Source organism: Enhydra lutris, unplaced genomic scaffold, assembly GCF_002288905.1.
Source record: "Enhydra lutris kenyoni isolate GAN:26980312 unplaced genomic scaffold, ASM228890v2 scaffoldscaffold9, whole genome shotgun sequence".
Classification (NCBI taxonomy): domain Eukaryota; kingdom Metazoa; phylum Chordata; class Mammalia; order Carnivora; family Mustelidae; genus Enhydra; species Enhydra lutris.
In genome coordinates, this window is record NW_019154093.1 from 3,484,538 (window position 1) to 3,496,106 (window position 11,569).

The 11,569-nt window shown below is 59.7% G+C and overlaps 1 protein-coding gene across 1 annotated transcript; it reads left to right on the forward strand.

Annotated features, from left to right (window-relative positions):
• Window positions 1–1,415: 1,415 nt before the first annotated feature.
• LOC111143207 (tubulointerstitial nephritis antigen like 1) lies at window positions 1,416–11,291 on the forward strand. The gene is made up of 12 exons (XM_022496769.1): window positions 1,416–1,476; window positions 1,967–2,290; window positions 3,285–3,348; window positions 7,156–7,248; window positions 7,447–7,561; window positions 8,654–8,777; window positions 8,864–9,014; window positions 9,143–9,332; window positions 9,441–9,486; window positions 9,745–9,868; window positions 10,612–10,657; window positions 10,748–11,291. Exons 2-12 carry the CDS (start codon window positions 1,975–1,977, stop codon window positions 10,886–10,888), a joined length of 1,410 nt encoding a protein of 469 aa, XP_022352477.1. The 5' UTR covers window positions 1,416–1,476; window positions 1,967–1,974; the 3' UTR covers window positions 10,889–11,291.
• Window positions 11,292–11,569: the final 278 nt, after the last annotated feature.

The following is an 11,569-nucleotide window of genomic DNA, read 5'->3' on the forward strand; positions in this document are numbered from 1 at the left end:
CTTCCCAACTAGGAGTATGTCAAGACCTGCAGCAGGTGACTAAGGGTGGTTAGAGGGAAAGGAGCCAGTGGTGGCAGGGAGGCAGCCCGCATTCTGACAGGTGACCGTCTGTTCTGAGCGTCAGGTTCCCACTAGGCTTGTTCCTCCCAGGTCCCTGCAGGGAGCCGATGGGCCAGCTCCTGGGGTGTCCCCGCTAGTGTTGGCCCCTACCACCATGCCATGCCCTGCAGCAGGGTGACTTTCTGCCCAGTGCCCCCTGGCAGGGGGTAACCCAGTCACAGATGCCCATTGTCCTGGTCTCCTCTCCACCCCCAGGGGCTGGCCAGCTGAGGACATCCCTAGACTGAGGGAGGGGTGTGGAGTGGTCAGAGAGAGGGCAAAGGGAATCCCATGACTGATGCTTCCCCTTCATGGGGTGGATGTGAGGCTCGGGCCTGCGGATGGGGGAGTCTGTCCAGGTGTCCTCTTTCATCCTCCCTGCTGTTAGAGTCCCAACCTGCTAGAAGAGGGGATTGCGCAACAAAGAGGTAAAAGGTGATGGCGGGGCTGGTGGGACAGAAGCCTCATTGTTTGGGGCCCAGGCCAGCCTGGGCAAAGGAAGGGTTTATGCCCAGGGCAGGAAGAGGGGGGCTCCGTGGGGGGCACCAGCTGCCAGGGCTCTTGCCCTCGGGCCCTGGAGGGGGACAGGTGCCAAGCAGGACACCCTCGGGGTTGATAGAGGGGACAGCGCTTGGCAAGGTGCCTGGACAGCCTGGGCAGAGCAGGCCCAAAGAAGAGTTACGGGGCAGGGAAATGGCCCCCACACCACACCCACCCCACCCACCCCATTCCCTCCAACGATGAGCCGCCAAGGCCTCCGCAGAGTCCTCAACCATCCTCCAGATTCCAGTCATTCCTGGGAATGGAGGCGGCTTGGGGCGGCCCCAAGCCTAGGGGGGTACTGTGATGGGGGATGGGGGCGTGCATGACAGTTTTTATTACCCAGGGGTTGGAGAGGTTCTTAGAGATTTTTGCTGCCCACGCGCTCACCATCGTTTCCCAAGCTTAGCTCCAAAACTCCGAGCTCTGCCACCTCCAATCTCCCCTTCTGCGCTGGAACCTCTCAGCCCTGCAGGGAAGCCCACTGGGAAGTCCTTACCCGTATCAGAGCACAATCTTTTCAGCTTCAGTTGGAGTTCCGGCGCCACCTAAGGCAACAGCTGTCAGGAGAGACCGACCAAGGCGAGGACAGTCACGTGCTCACAGTTCTCCTCCCGCGTCCCAGCTCCAGAGTGACGGGGCTGCTCCAGGTGTGAGCCTGCAGGTCCCCTCCCCCTGCAGCCCGGGCCAGCCCGGCGGGGCGGTGCTGCGGGCAGGGGCAGGGCGGTACAAAAGGCGGTCCCGCCCCGCACTCCTCCCTTGACTTTCGAGTGTCCCGTGGTGGCAGGAACCTGGAGGTGGAGGCGCGTGGGGAAGCCTGAGCACAGCCGTCACCAGGTAGGACTCTCCCTCGCGTAGAGGGAGGTATTCAGAAGGAAGGAACAGAGAAGAGGGGGCAGGCGGAGGGAGCAGGGAGGGCTGGCAGAGAGGGAGAATGGAGGGGGGCAGAGGGACACAGAGGAACACAAGCCAGGGGGACCCCTGTCAGGAATGGAGGTTGAAAGAGGGGCAGAGGGACCCAGATGGGAGAGCAGACCACAGTCCGAGCTACAGGTGCTGGGGTGTGTTGAGCCCGGCACCAAGATCACCACAGTCCCCACCTCCTGTCCTTGAAGGTCCCCAGGCAGGTCAGGGAGGGGCTCCGTTTCTCCCTCAATCCCCTTCCTCCCTGGGGACGCAGGAATCAGGGTCCTGGAACTTGCTGAACCCCCGCAGAATCCCCTTGGACTCACAGCCCCAGGAAGCTGGGAGATCAGTGCCCCGGGTGACAGGGAAGGTCTGCTGCCCACCACCTCTGACCCCCGACATCTGCGCTTCCTGGGCCCAGGAGGCACCATGTGGCGATGTCCACTGCGGCTCCTGCTGCTGCTGCTGCTGCTGCTGGCTGGCGAGTTGGCCCTGGGTGCCCGGCGGGGTCGTGGGCGCCGCGAGCTAGCGCCAGGCCTGCACCTGCGGGGCATCCGGGATGCGGGCGGTCGGTACTGCCAGGAGCAGGACCTGTGCTGCCGCGGCCGTGCCGACGACTGCGCCCTGCCCTACTTGGGTGCTACCTGTTACTGTGACCTCTTCTGCAACCGCACCGTCTCCGACTGCTGCCCTGACTTCTGGGACTTCTGCCTCGGCGTGCCACCCCCCTTTCCCCCCATCCAAGGTGGGCACCAGATGGCCAGGAGGGTGGGTTGCTTTGCCAGCCCCAGACTCAGCAGGGCTCAGGAGCAAGGTGGAGGCACGGACATTTCCAGGGGAGGCTTTGTAGAATCTGGGAGAGACCCCGCCCCACTGTCTGCCTACGCCTCTGAGAAGTCCCGCTCTGGTCTAACTTGAATCCCTCCAGCGAGACTGGAAAAGAGAAGATCCTTGGTCAGTGGGATTCCCAGCTCGCCCAGGAGAAAGACAGTCTGCTGCCCTTTCTCCCAGTCCTGTCTCCTTGCCAGAAGGGGAAGGTGCCGGCCCCGCCCGCTGACTCACCCCGCAGGCCGATAAGCCCTCAGGGGGGTTGGTCGGGCTCATCCGAGCCATTCCTCTGCCTTTGCTCAGGATTCTCTTCCCGGAGGTGGCTGGTCACACCTGGGAGGTGGGGGCGAATCTGTTCCTGTTTTCAGCCTGTGTCACCGTCCTTTCCCCTGCCCTTGTCCCTGTCCCACAGAGGAATCATTTGAATCCCTTCCCCCAGTTCTGAGGGCCTGTGGGTGAGAGATGGAAGACCGGGGTTGTCATCCCAAAGTGCTGTGTTATCTTAGGGGAGTCCTTTGCCTTCTCTGAGCCCTGGCTTCCCCATGCCCCTCCCACTCCCCCATCTCCAAGTTTCAAGTCATTTAAAGGGCAAAGGATCCGAGGAATGTTGTGGCTGACGTCCAAGGGAAGCAAGAGGGTCCGAGCTAGGGCCACTGCAGAACTTCCCAGGTAGCTGTTGGTATGTGTGTGACCCTGCAGGAGAGGTCTTCGGAAGTTATAGTTTGACCTTAGCTTCAGTGAGGGCTGGGCCATGCGTGTGTGTGCGTATGTGTGCACGCGCGCGCGCGTGTGTGTGTGGGTGTGTGTGTGTTCGGGAGGATTCGGGACACCTGACTTCTGAGGACCTGGCCCTCTCAGCCCATGGTCTCTGGTCTTTGTTCCACTTCTATTCTCCTCTTCCCTCCTCCCAGGATGTACGCACGGGAGTCGCATCTATCCAGTCCTGGGAACCTACTGGGACAACTGTAACCGTTGGTGAGTGTTTGGGGGCTTGGAGGGAACCTTGCCTTGTGGACCCTGTGGCCCCCCAGACTTGGTTCCAGTTCTTTTCTCGTCGCTTACTTGCTGAGCCTCAGTTTCCTTATCTGTAACACGGGGATTTTTACCCTGACCTTGTCAGCTTAGCACTGACTGTTGTTTAGAAAACACTAACAGCATTCCCCAGGAGCAGGCAGCCACGGATGCCTGGCCCCGGATATGGCTCCTGAGCTGGGAGCCGTCCCCTGTCCCTCCTGGCTCGGGCTGGGCTACTGCCCCTCCCAACCTTTCTCCGTGTCATGGGAGAATCTAGAAAAGGGGGCGCCAGGAAGGAAACCTCTGACGCAGCATCCGCCGCCCTGGACGGGATGAGGGTCAGGGATGACTGAGCTGGAGGCCAGCCAAACTGGAGCAGGGCCTTCCCAGGAATGTGGCCCCTTTCTCTCTCCTTCCTCTCCCTACCATTCCACCTGGAGGATGAAGGGTCAGGGGTGCCCCCCACTCTAGTCTGGGTCCTGAGATGGGAAGTGGAGAGGGGTTGGATGGGAGGCCTTGAGTGCCTGATTGAAATAATGGGGACCCCGTGGCTTTGAGGAGGTGGCCCTGCACCCACTCCACCCCATGCCCTCTTTGCCTGGGACTGGGAGGCCCCAGAGAGGAGGAAATTTTTGGAATGCATTACACATAAGCTATTTCCATTGCCTCACCCGTATGAGGGGTGCTGGGTCACAGGGAGAATGGGGACTCGTGAAGTTTGGCTGAGAGAATGCATGTGCATGTGTAAGTGGGGTGAGCGTGTGTGAATCATACACGCGTGTTCAGAAAGACTGAGCACGCCTGCATGATCCCGCCGCTCCTGATAGGATGCCTCTGGGCATTGATGGGTTAACCTCTTTCCCACTCCTATCCCTGGGGCCTGGCCACTCTGGGCCCCTCTGGAATGCTGGGACCTCTGCCACCAGCCCAGTCTAGACCTGCTTGGGCAGCCCTGGGGGCAAAGGGGGAGGTGGCAGGAAAGGAGTGACCAGCCCACTGCCCGCACTGGGTGGCCCGGTTCCCTATGCCTTGACACCTGAGTGAGGGTGTGGGGCAATGCCTATGGGCCTTCCAGGCTGTGTGAGACCTCGAGGAATGCTTCGAGAGTCAGAGAAGGAAGGGGAAGGGGAGGAGAGCCTCCCCTCCCACGCAGCCTCCTCCAGCCCTCCTCCAGCCTTCCTCCAGCCCTCCCCGAAAGTGCTCCGCCCACTCCGGGGACTGAAGAGCCCAGCCATACTGGGTTTGTTCCCCTCGAGGCTCCTTAAAAGGCAACAGGGGAAGCAGGCAGTTTAGCAGAGTTATGAGCTTGTAAAAGCATCAAAGTCACAGAATTCCCTGTTCGTCGATTAAAGACCTACTATGTGCCAGACACTGTGCTGGGGCAGATGGTCCTTGTCCTTGCAGTGGAGCTCTGGTCTAATGATGAAGGAGCCCCCACACAGAGGAACAGCTTACAACCCATGACAAGTGTGACAGGGAAAGGGACTAATGGGGGACCCTGGTTTAGAATGCAGTGGTGGCAAGGTAAGGCCTCTCAGGAAGGGAGATGGTTATGCTGATAGCCGAGAGGTGGGCAGACAAGGAGGGAACAGGGGAGAGCAGCTCATGGGAAGGCTGGGAGGTGGGACAGATCTCACTGCAGCTGGAGCTGTGACGTGGGGACAGAAGCCCCGAGGAGGTGCAGACCACGTCGTCTGTGGGTCTCGTAAGCCATGCCGGAGCCACTCAGAGACACACGATCTGATAGATGTCATTGCGAGATGTCTCTGGGGAGGGACTGCAGGGTATGCAGCGGATGGCAGTGAGGCAGGGAGCCTAGGTAGGAAGCCATTGCCATAGTCCAGGTGACAGGTGATAAGGGACTGGAGGAGTGTGGTGGCAGTGGAGGCCCGTGAGTCCAGAACCTTCCATGATGCACTGTCCCAGGATCTACTTATGGCGGTGCAGGAGCTAGGGGTACAGCACACACCTCGAGTTCTGGTTTGAACCCCCAGGGTGGCTAAGGTGCCTTGTCCTGAGTTGAGGATGTTAGGGGAGGAGCAGCTTTGAGGGAAGGCAGTCTGGGCCATTGTAAGTTTGAGATACACCTAGAGGAGATGTGAGGAGGTCCCGAGGGCAGGAGCCTGAAACTCAAGAGATGGGGAGCCTGGGGGTTCCCAGAACGGGAACACTAATAGCAGATAACGATTCTTGAGCACCCAAGATGGGCCAGGCCCTGGGCTAATGGCTTTACCAGCTTCACAAAAAGCCTGCCATTCAATCCCTGGAAGGGGGGATGATTCCTGTCCTCATTTTTTTTTTGGTAAGATTTTATTTATTTATTTGACAGAGATCACAAGTAGGCAGAGAGGCAGACAGAGAGAGAGAGGAGGAAGCAGGCTCCCTGCTGAGCAGAGAGCCCGATATGGGGTTGGGGAGGGGGCTGGATCCCAGGACCCTAGGATTATGACCTGAGCCAAAGGCAGAGGCTTAACCCACTGAGCCACCCAGGTGCCCCATCCTGTCCTCGTTTTACAAACAAGAACTTCAAGGGGAGAGTCTGAATAAGTTCCCTGAGATCCCATGACTCGTCAGCGAGGGCTTATCAACGAGGGTCTCCTCAGCGAGGGTCGGAGCCCAGGACTTGAATTTCAGGACCCCTGCTCTTAGTCCCCTCACGACCCTGCCTCAGTCACTCATGTATCCAACAAATATTTCGTGGGTGCCTGCTGTGGGCTGGGTTTAGTTTTCTAGGCACCAAAGTTACCAAACAAACCCTGCGGCCAGGACCTTAGTGTCTATGAGGAAGCAGGTATAAGGAGCGTGGATAGCCAAATACATAGTCTGTCAGGTAGCCATGACACGCTAAGGAGAAAATGAAACAGGAAAGCAGGAGAGGAAGGCAACCAAAGCAGGTGTCCCTGAGAAGGTGACTTCTGAATGTAGACTTGAACGAAGTGAGGGGGAGCCTCGGGAATGTGGAGAGAAAGGCAGCTCAAAGGCCCTGGGGCTGGAGCACAGCTGTGGTGAACAGTCAGGGGAGCAGCCTGGCTGGGGTGTCAGGAGCCAGGACTTGGAGGAGGGGGTCAATGAGGGGACAGGAGGACAGATCGTGCAGGGACTGTCTTGTGAGCATGGCAGGGAATTTTGGCTCTTAGTCTGTGATGGGAAGCCAAAGGAGGGACTTGGGCCGGGGGATGGCGTGATAGGACTTGGGTTGAACAGGGTCACCTGGCAGCTGTGTTAAAAATATTCTGCCATGGGGGTGTAGGGCAGAAGCGGGGAGAACAATGGGGAAGCGGCAGCAGAATCCAGGGCAAAGGTGACTGGCCCATGATGGCTGCATGAGGGATGAGACGTGGTTTGGATTCCGAATGTGTTTTTAAGGCAAAGCCAACAGGATTTGCCAATGAAGCCAATCAGTATGTGGGGGAAGGAGTCAAGGGTGACTCCCCAGCTCTTGGCCTGAGGTTCAGGAAGGACTGTAGGGAGAGCAGGCATCGGAGTAGGGGATCAGAAATTGGGTCCAGGATGTGCTGTTAGGCCCCCCAGTGGTGATATTGTGTAGCAGCAAGATTCTTATATCTGGCGAGATCTGAGCAGCGGATACAAACTTGAGAACTGTGAACTTCCAGTTGACATTGAAAGCCACCAGGCTGAACGGGATCAGCTAGGGGTTCTTCCATAATCGCTAGCACAGAATCTCAAGCCATGGTGACTTCTGAGGCCCCCTCCCTTCCGAGGATGCCCAGCTCCCCCTCTCCTCTTCCTTCCCTCCCGCTCTTTTAGCACCTGCCAGGAGCAAGGGCGGTGGGAGTGTGACCAGGAGCCATGCCTGGTGGACCAAGACATGATCAACGCCATCAACCAGGGCAACTACGGGTAAGAGGCCCCGGAAAAGTCCCCACTGGGCACAGACACACATACCTTCCCGCGAGATTCCTGTGCTGTCAGGCACACCCATACTCAGATCTCATGCACGTGGACACTTGGCCAGTCTGTGTCTCTCTCACCTACATGCACGGACATCCAGAAGCCCTAATCATGGCAGGTCTGTGACTTCCATCCCTCCTCTTTCAGATGGCGGGCTGGGAACCACAGTGCCTTCTGGGGCATGACCCTGGATGAAGGCATTCGCTACCGCCTGGGTACCATGCGCCCTTCTTCTTCTGTCACCAATATGAATGAGATTCACGTAAGTCCATCCTTGCCCACAATCCTGCCATCTCCCCATCGCTTGGGACCCCAGGAATCCTGGCACACTGCGTCCTACTCCTCCAGGGGCCTGGGACTAACCCCCTCCAATAGGCTGTGTGTTCCTGAACAAATCACTCACCCTCTCTGGGTCTTAGTTCTTGCCCATAACAAGAAGTATGGTGCGAGAAGAACTAATGCTCAGATTCTGAGTTTTGTGGTCCCAGCATGAGCCCCTTGGTGGCCTCCCCAGCCTGGGAAAAATGCTATTCCTTCCAGTACAGCTGGGTCAGACCCCATGGGGCCAGGAGGTCACCTTGGTATTTTGGGAAGAGAAGGACAGATAGTCCTCTGGCTAGAGAGCCAGAATTCTCGGAAACAAATACCGACTCTGTGGAACGAGGGAGGAGGGGGCTTCTCCCTTCCTACCAGTGGGATCCTCTGTGGGGAGAAGGGGAAACCAGACCTGGAACAGTCAAAGGGTAAGGAAGGGGAACTTCCGCAGGTCAGGGCTGGGGCACAGGCTGCAGGGTCTGTGCCTCCATGGCGGGCAGTGTGGTGGGCAGGGAGGAAGCCGTCCTTGGCCAGACCAGCCCTCCCCGCAGAGGGACTTGGGCTCAAGGCTAGGATGACCAGACCCTGCCCCTGCCCTCATTCCCCTGGGCTTCTGCTATTTTCTGCCTCCTGCTATTTGCCTTGGCCGCCTGCCCGGTCACAGGACCTTATTCCTTCTTCCCTCCCCTGCCCTTTAGGGCCTGAAGCCCAAGGTCCTGGTAGGAAGAAGGAAGTGTCAGATCAGAAGGCACAGAGGAAGAACGAGGCAGGGGTTAACAATGGAGAGCGGGTGACCTGGGCCTGGCTGCTTCCCTGCTGGCCTCATCTGTACGATGGGACTAGTCACCCCCACCTGACATGGGGGAGGCACTAAATGGTGCTTGGCTCCTCCCCGCGTGGGGCTTGCTGGAATCCCTCAGCAGCAGGGTACTCAAGAACAAACCACAGAAGGCCCTCAGTGGCCCTTCGAAGCCAACGGGCCCTGAGGGGTGGGCCGGGTTAGGTGCAGGAGGCAGATGGAGTGACTCTTGCTTTGCAGACAGTGCTGCGCCCCGGGGAGGTGCTGCCCACAGCCTTCGAGGCCTCTGAGAAGTGGCCCAACCTGATCCATGAGCCTCTGGACCAGGGCAACTGTGCGGGCTCCTGGGCCTTCTCCACGGCAGGTATGGCCAAGGGCAGAGGCCGGCGTGGCGGGAAAGGACGGCCAAAGCCAGGGCCCCCTGACGTCCCCTCTGCCTCCCCCCACCAGCTGTGGCGTCCGATCGCGTCTCAATCCACTCTCTGGGGCATATGACACCTGTCCTGTCGCCCCAGAACCTGCTGTCTTGTGACACCCACAACCAGCGGGGCTGCAGCGGGGGGCGTCTCGACGGCGCCTGGTGGTTCCTGCGACGCCGAGGGTGAGCAGCAGAGAGGGTGGGCAAGGAAGGGGACATGTGGCTGGGGCCTCAAGAGGGCAACCTGCAGGACGGGCCAGGGACGTGCTCATCAGGCTCACCGCCATTGCTCCCTCCTGCTTCTCCTCCAGGGCCGTGTCTGACCACTGCTACCCATTCGTGGGCCGTGAGCAGGACGAGGCTGGCCCGGCACCCCGCTGTATGATGCATAGCCGGGCCATGGGTCGGGGCAAGCGCCAGGCCACTGCCCGGTGCCCCAATAGCCATGCCCACGCCAATGACATCTACCAGGTCACTCCGGCTTACCGCCTCGGCTCCAACGTAAGTTTGTGCTTGGTTGAGGGGGCAGAGGCGGGGGAGCTGGAAGGTTGGCCAGAGGCTAGAGCCTCACCCTGATGGAGACTCTCCTCCCCACTCCCAACCCTCCAGGAGAAGGAGATCATGAAGGAGCTGATGGAGAATGGCCCTGTCCAAGGTAAATGTCCTTCATCCTGCCCCCTGGTTCCAAAAGCTTGTGTCTGCTTGAGACTGGGCACACCCAACAGCACAAGTGGTCTGCATTGTACTGGTCAGGGCAGCAAATCCACTGGGGCTGGGAGTCAGGGGAACCCGGTCCCCTCCCCCCAGGCAGCACCCTGTGGGGGCCACTTAGGGTCTTGGTATAGGTCTGGGTGTGCATCTCCAGACCTGTGCTGATGGGCTGAGCTGGCCCTACTCTGACCCTGGCCCACAGCTCTCATGGAGGTGCACGAGGACTTCTTTCTGTACCAGAGTGGCATCTACAGCCACACCCCAGTGAGCCTTGGGAGACCTGAGCGGTACCGCCGGCATGGAACCCACTCGGTCAAGATCACAGGGTGAGGGGCTCAGGGGGGCAGAAGAGGATGGGGGAGTAGGGCTTGCACTAGGAGCTCTGAGCTGGCCTTGAATCCCTACCATCTCTCTCTGGGAAGCCCCATTTCAAAGAGGAGGAAACCAAGACATAAAAGGAGGGGCTTGCCAGTGGTCACATGGAGAGGTGGGGGCCTTTAAAGGTTTTCTAGGAACTGTTCCTTCCTTACACACTGGGGTAAAATAACTCCCTTGAAAGACAAACACAGATCCCAGGGGTGGCTCAGCCTCTCCCCATCATAGCACCAACAACATCATAGCACAGCCTCTCCCCATCAGAGCACACCAACTCTGCCTGCCCCACTGATTTCTGTTGTCCATCGGATGAAATGTCCTTTGCACTGGGAGTGTGGGGCCTCCAAAATACCCATCTTCTTGGAGTCCCTTCCTCCTGGTTCCCAGCTCCCACCCGTCCCTGGATCCCCAAGCAAGGGAGGAAGGGAAGGCTGATGTGCAAGGTCCCAGAGAACTGGTCCCCAGGATGCCACCCCTGCAGCGGGGCCCAAGTTCTCCCCCTTTCTCCTCACCCCCTTCAGTTATCCCTTCAGCGCCCTCCCCCACATGGGTGTGAGTACGCAGACTTCCATAGGTGGAGACTGAGGGAGGTAGAGAGAGGGGTCTGGAAGGGATCCCTGGGGTTCCAGCCCCTGAAAGCAAGTGGAATCAGCTCCTTTCTTCCTCCGTGGGCTCTACCCCCCGCCCCCGCCAGGTGGGGAGAGGAAACGCTGCCCGATGGAAGGACGCTCAAATACTGGGTGAGTCCCTGCCTGGGTGCCCTGCGACCGCGGCCTCCCTCCCCTTCCCCCCACCCCACGACCCCCCTCACCGCCCCTCCTCATTCCCAGACGGCGGCCAACTCGTGGGGCCCAGCCTGGGGCGAGAGGGGCCACTTTCGCATCGTGCGCGGCGCCAACGAGTGCGACATCGAGAGCTTCGTGCTGGGCGTCTGGGGCCGTGTGGGCATGGAGGACATGGGGCACCGCTGAGGCCCTGGCACGGAGCCCGGCCAGCCGGCGGAAGAGCCCCTGGGGGCGGCACCGCTCCGCTCCGCTCCGCCCCGCGGCTGCCGACGAGGCCCCGGGGCGCAGGCGGGCGCCTGGGGTCTAATCCCCGCGCGAGGGGCGGTTCCGCTGATGCAGCGCCCGGCCTGGGAGCCGAGGGCAGGCGAGGCTGGTGGAGCCCCCAGACCTCCCAGCGGAGACTGGGCAGGGCCTGGCCCCGGAGGAGCGGGCCTGCAGATCCCAGGCCGCGGCACCCCCGCTTAAGACCACTGAAGCCAGGACACCCCCAAGTCTCCAGCCCCACCACCCTATCCCACCCCACCCCTGTACTTCTATTCTCCAAAGATATTTATTTTTCTTTTCACTGTTTCAAAAATAAAAAGAGTACTGATCACTGTGGTACCTTGTAACTTTGGGGAGTGGAAAGCCAGCCCAGAGACAGTGTGGCTTACTGCTAGACAGCAGAAAGGACTGCCTGAGGCCTTGCTGTTTGGCAGGGGGTGGGCAGATTAGAAATCTTAGCCTCCATTCAGCCCTAATTGCCAGGGGCCCTGGGCGCTGACCCACTTGGAGGTGGGGCATGGATGGCATGTCCTTTGGCCCCCAGAGAGACATGGGCCCGTGGGAACCACCTTTCAGACGCTGAGTCAGCGCTGCCTGGTGGGG

What these genes read in the sequence shown, in the direction of transcription:
- LOC111143207 (XM_022496769.1), top strand. Translation starts at nt 1,975, where the DNA reads ATGTGGCGATGTCCACTGCGGCTCCTGCTGCTGCTGCTGCTGCTGCTG. An exon ending in CCCCTTTCCCCCCATCCAAG is followed by an intron (nt 2,291 to 3,284) that starts GTGGGCACCAGA and finishes CCCTCCTCCCAG; the next exon opens with GATGTACGCACGGGAGTCGC. An exon ending in TGGGACAACTGTAACCGTTG is followed by an intron (nt 3,349 to 7,155) that starts GTGAGTGTTTGG and finishes CCGCTCTTTTAG; the next exon opens with CACCTGCCAGGAGCAAGGGC.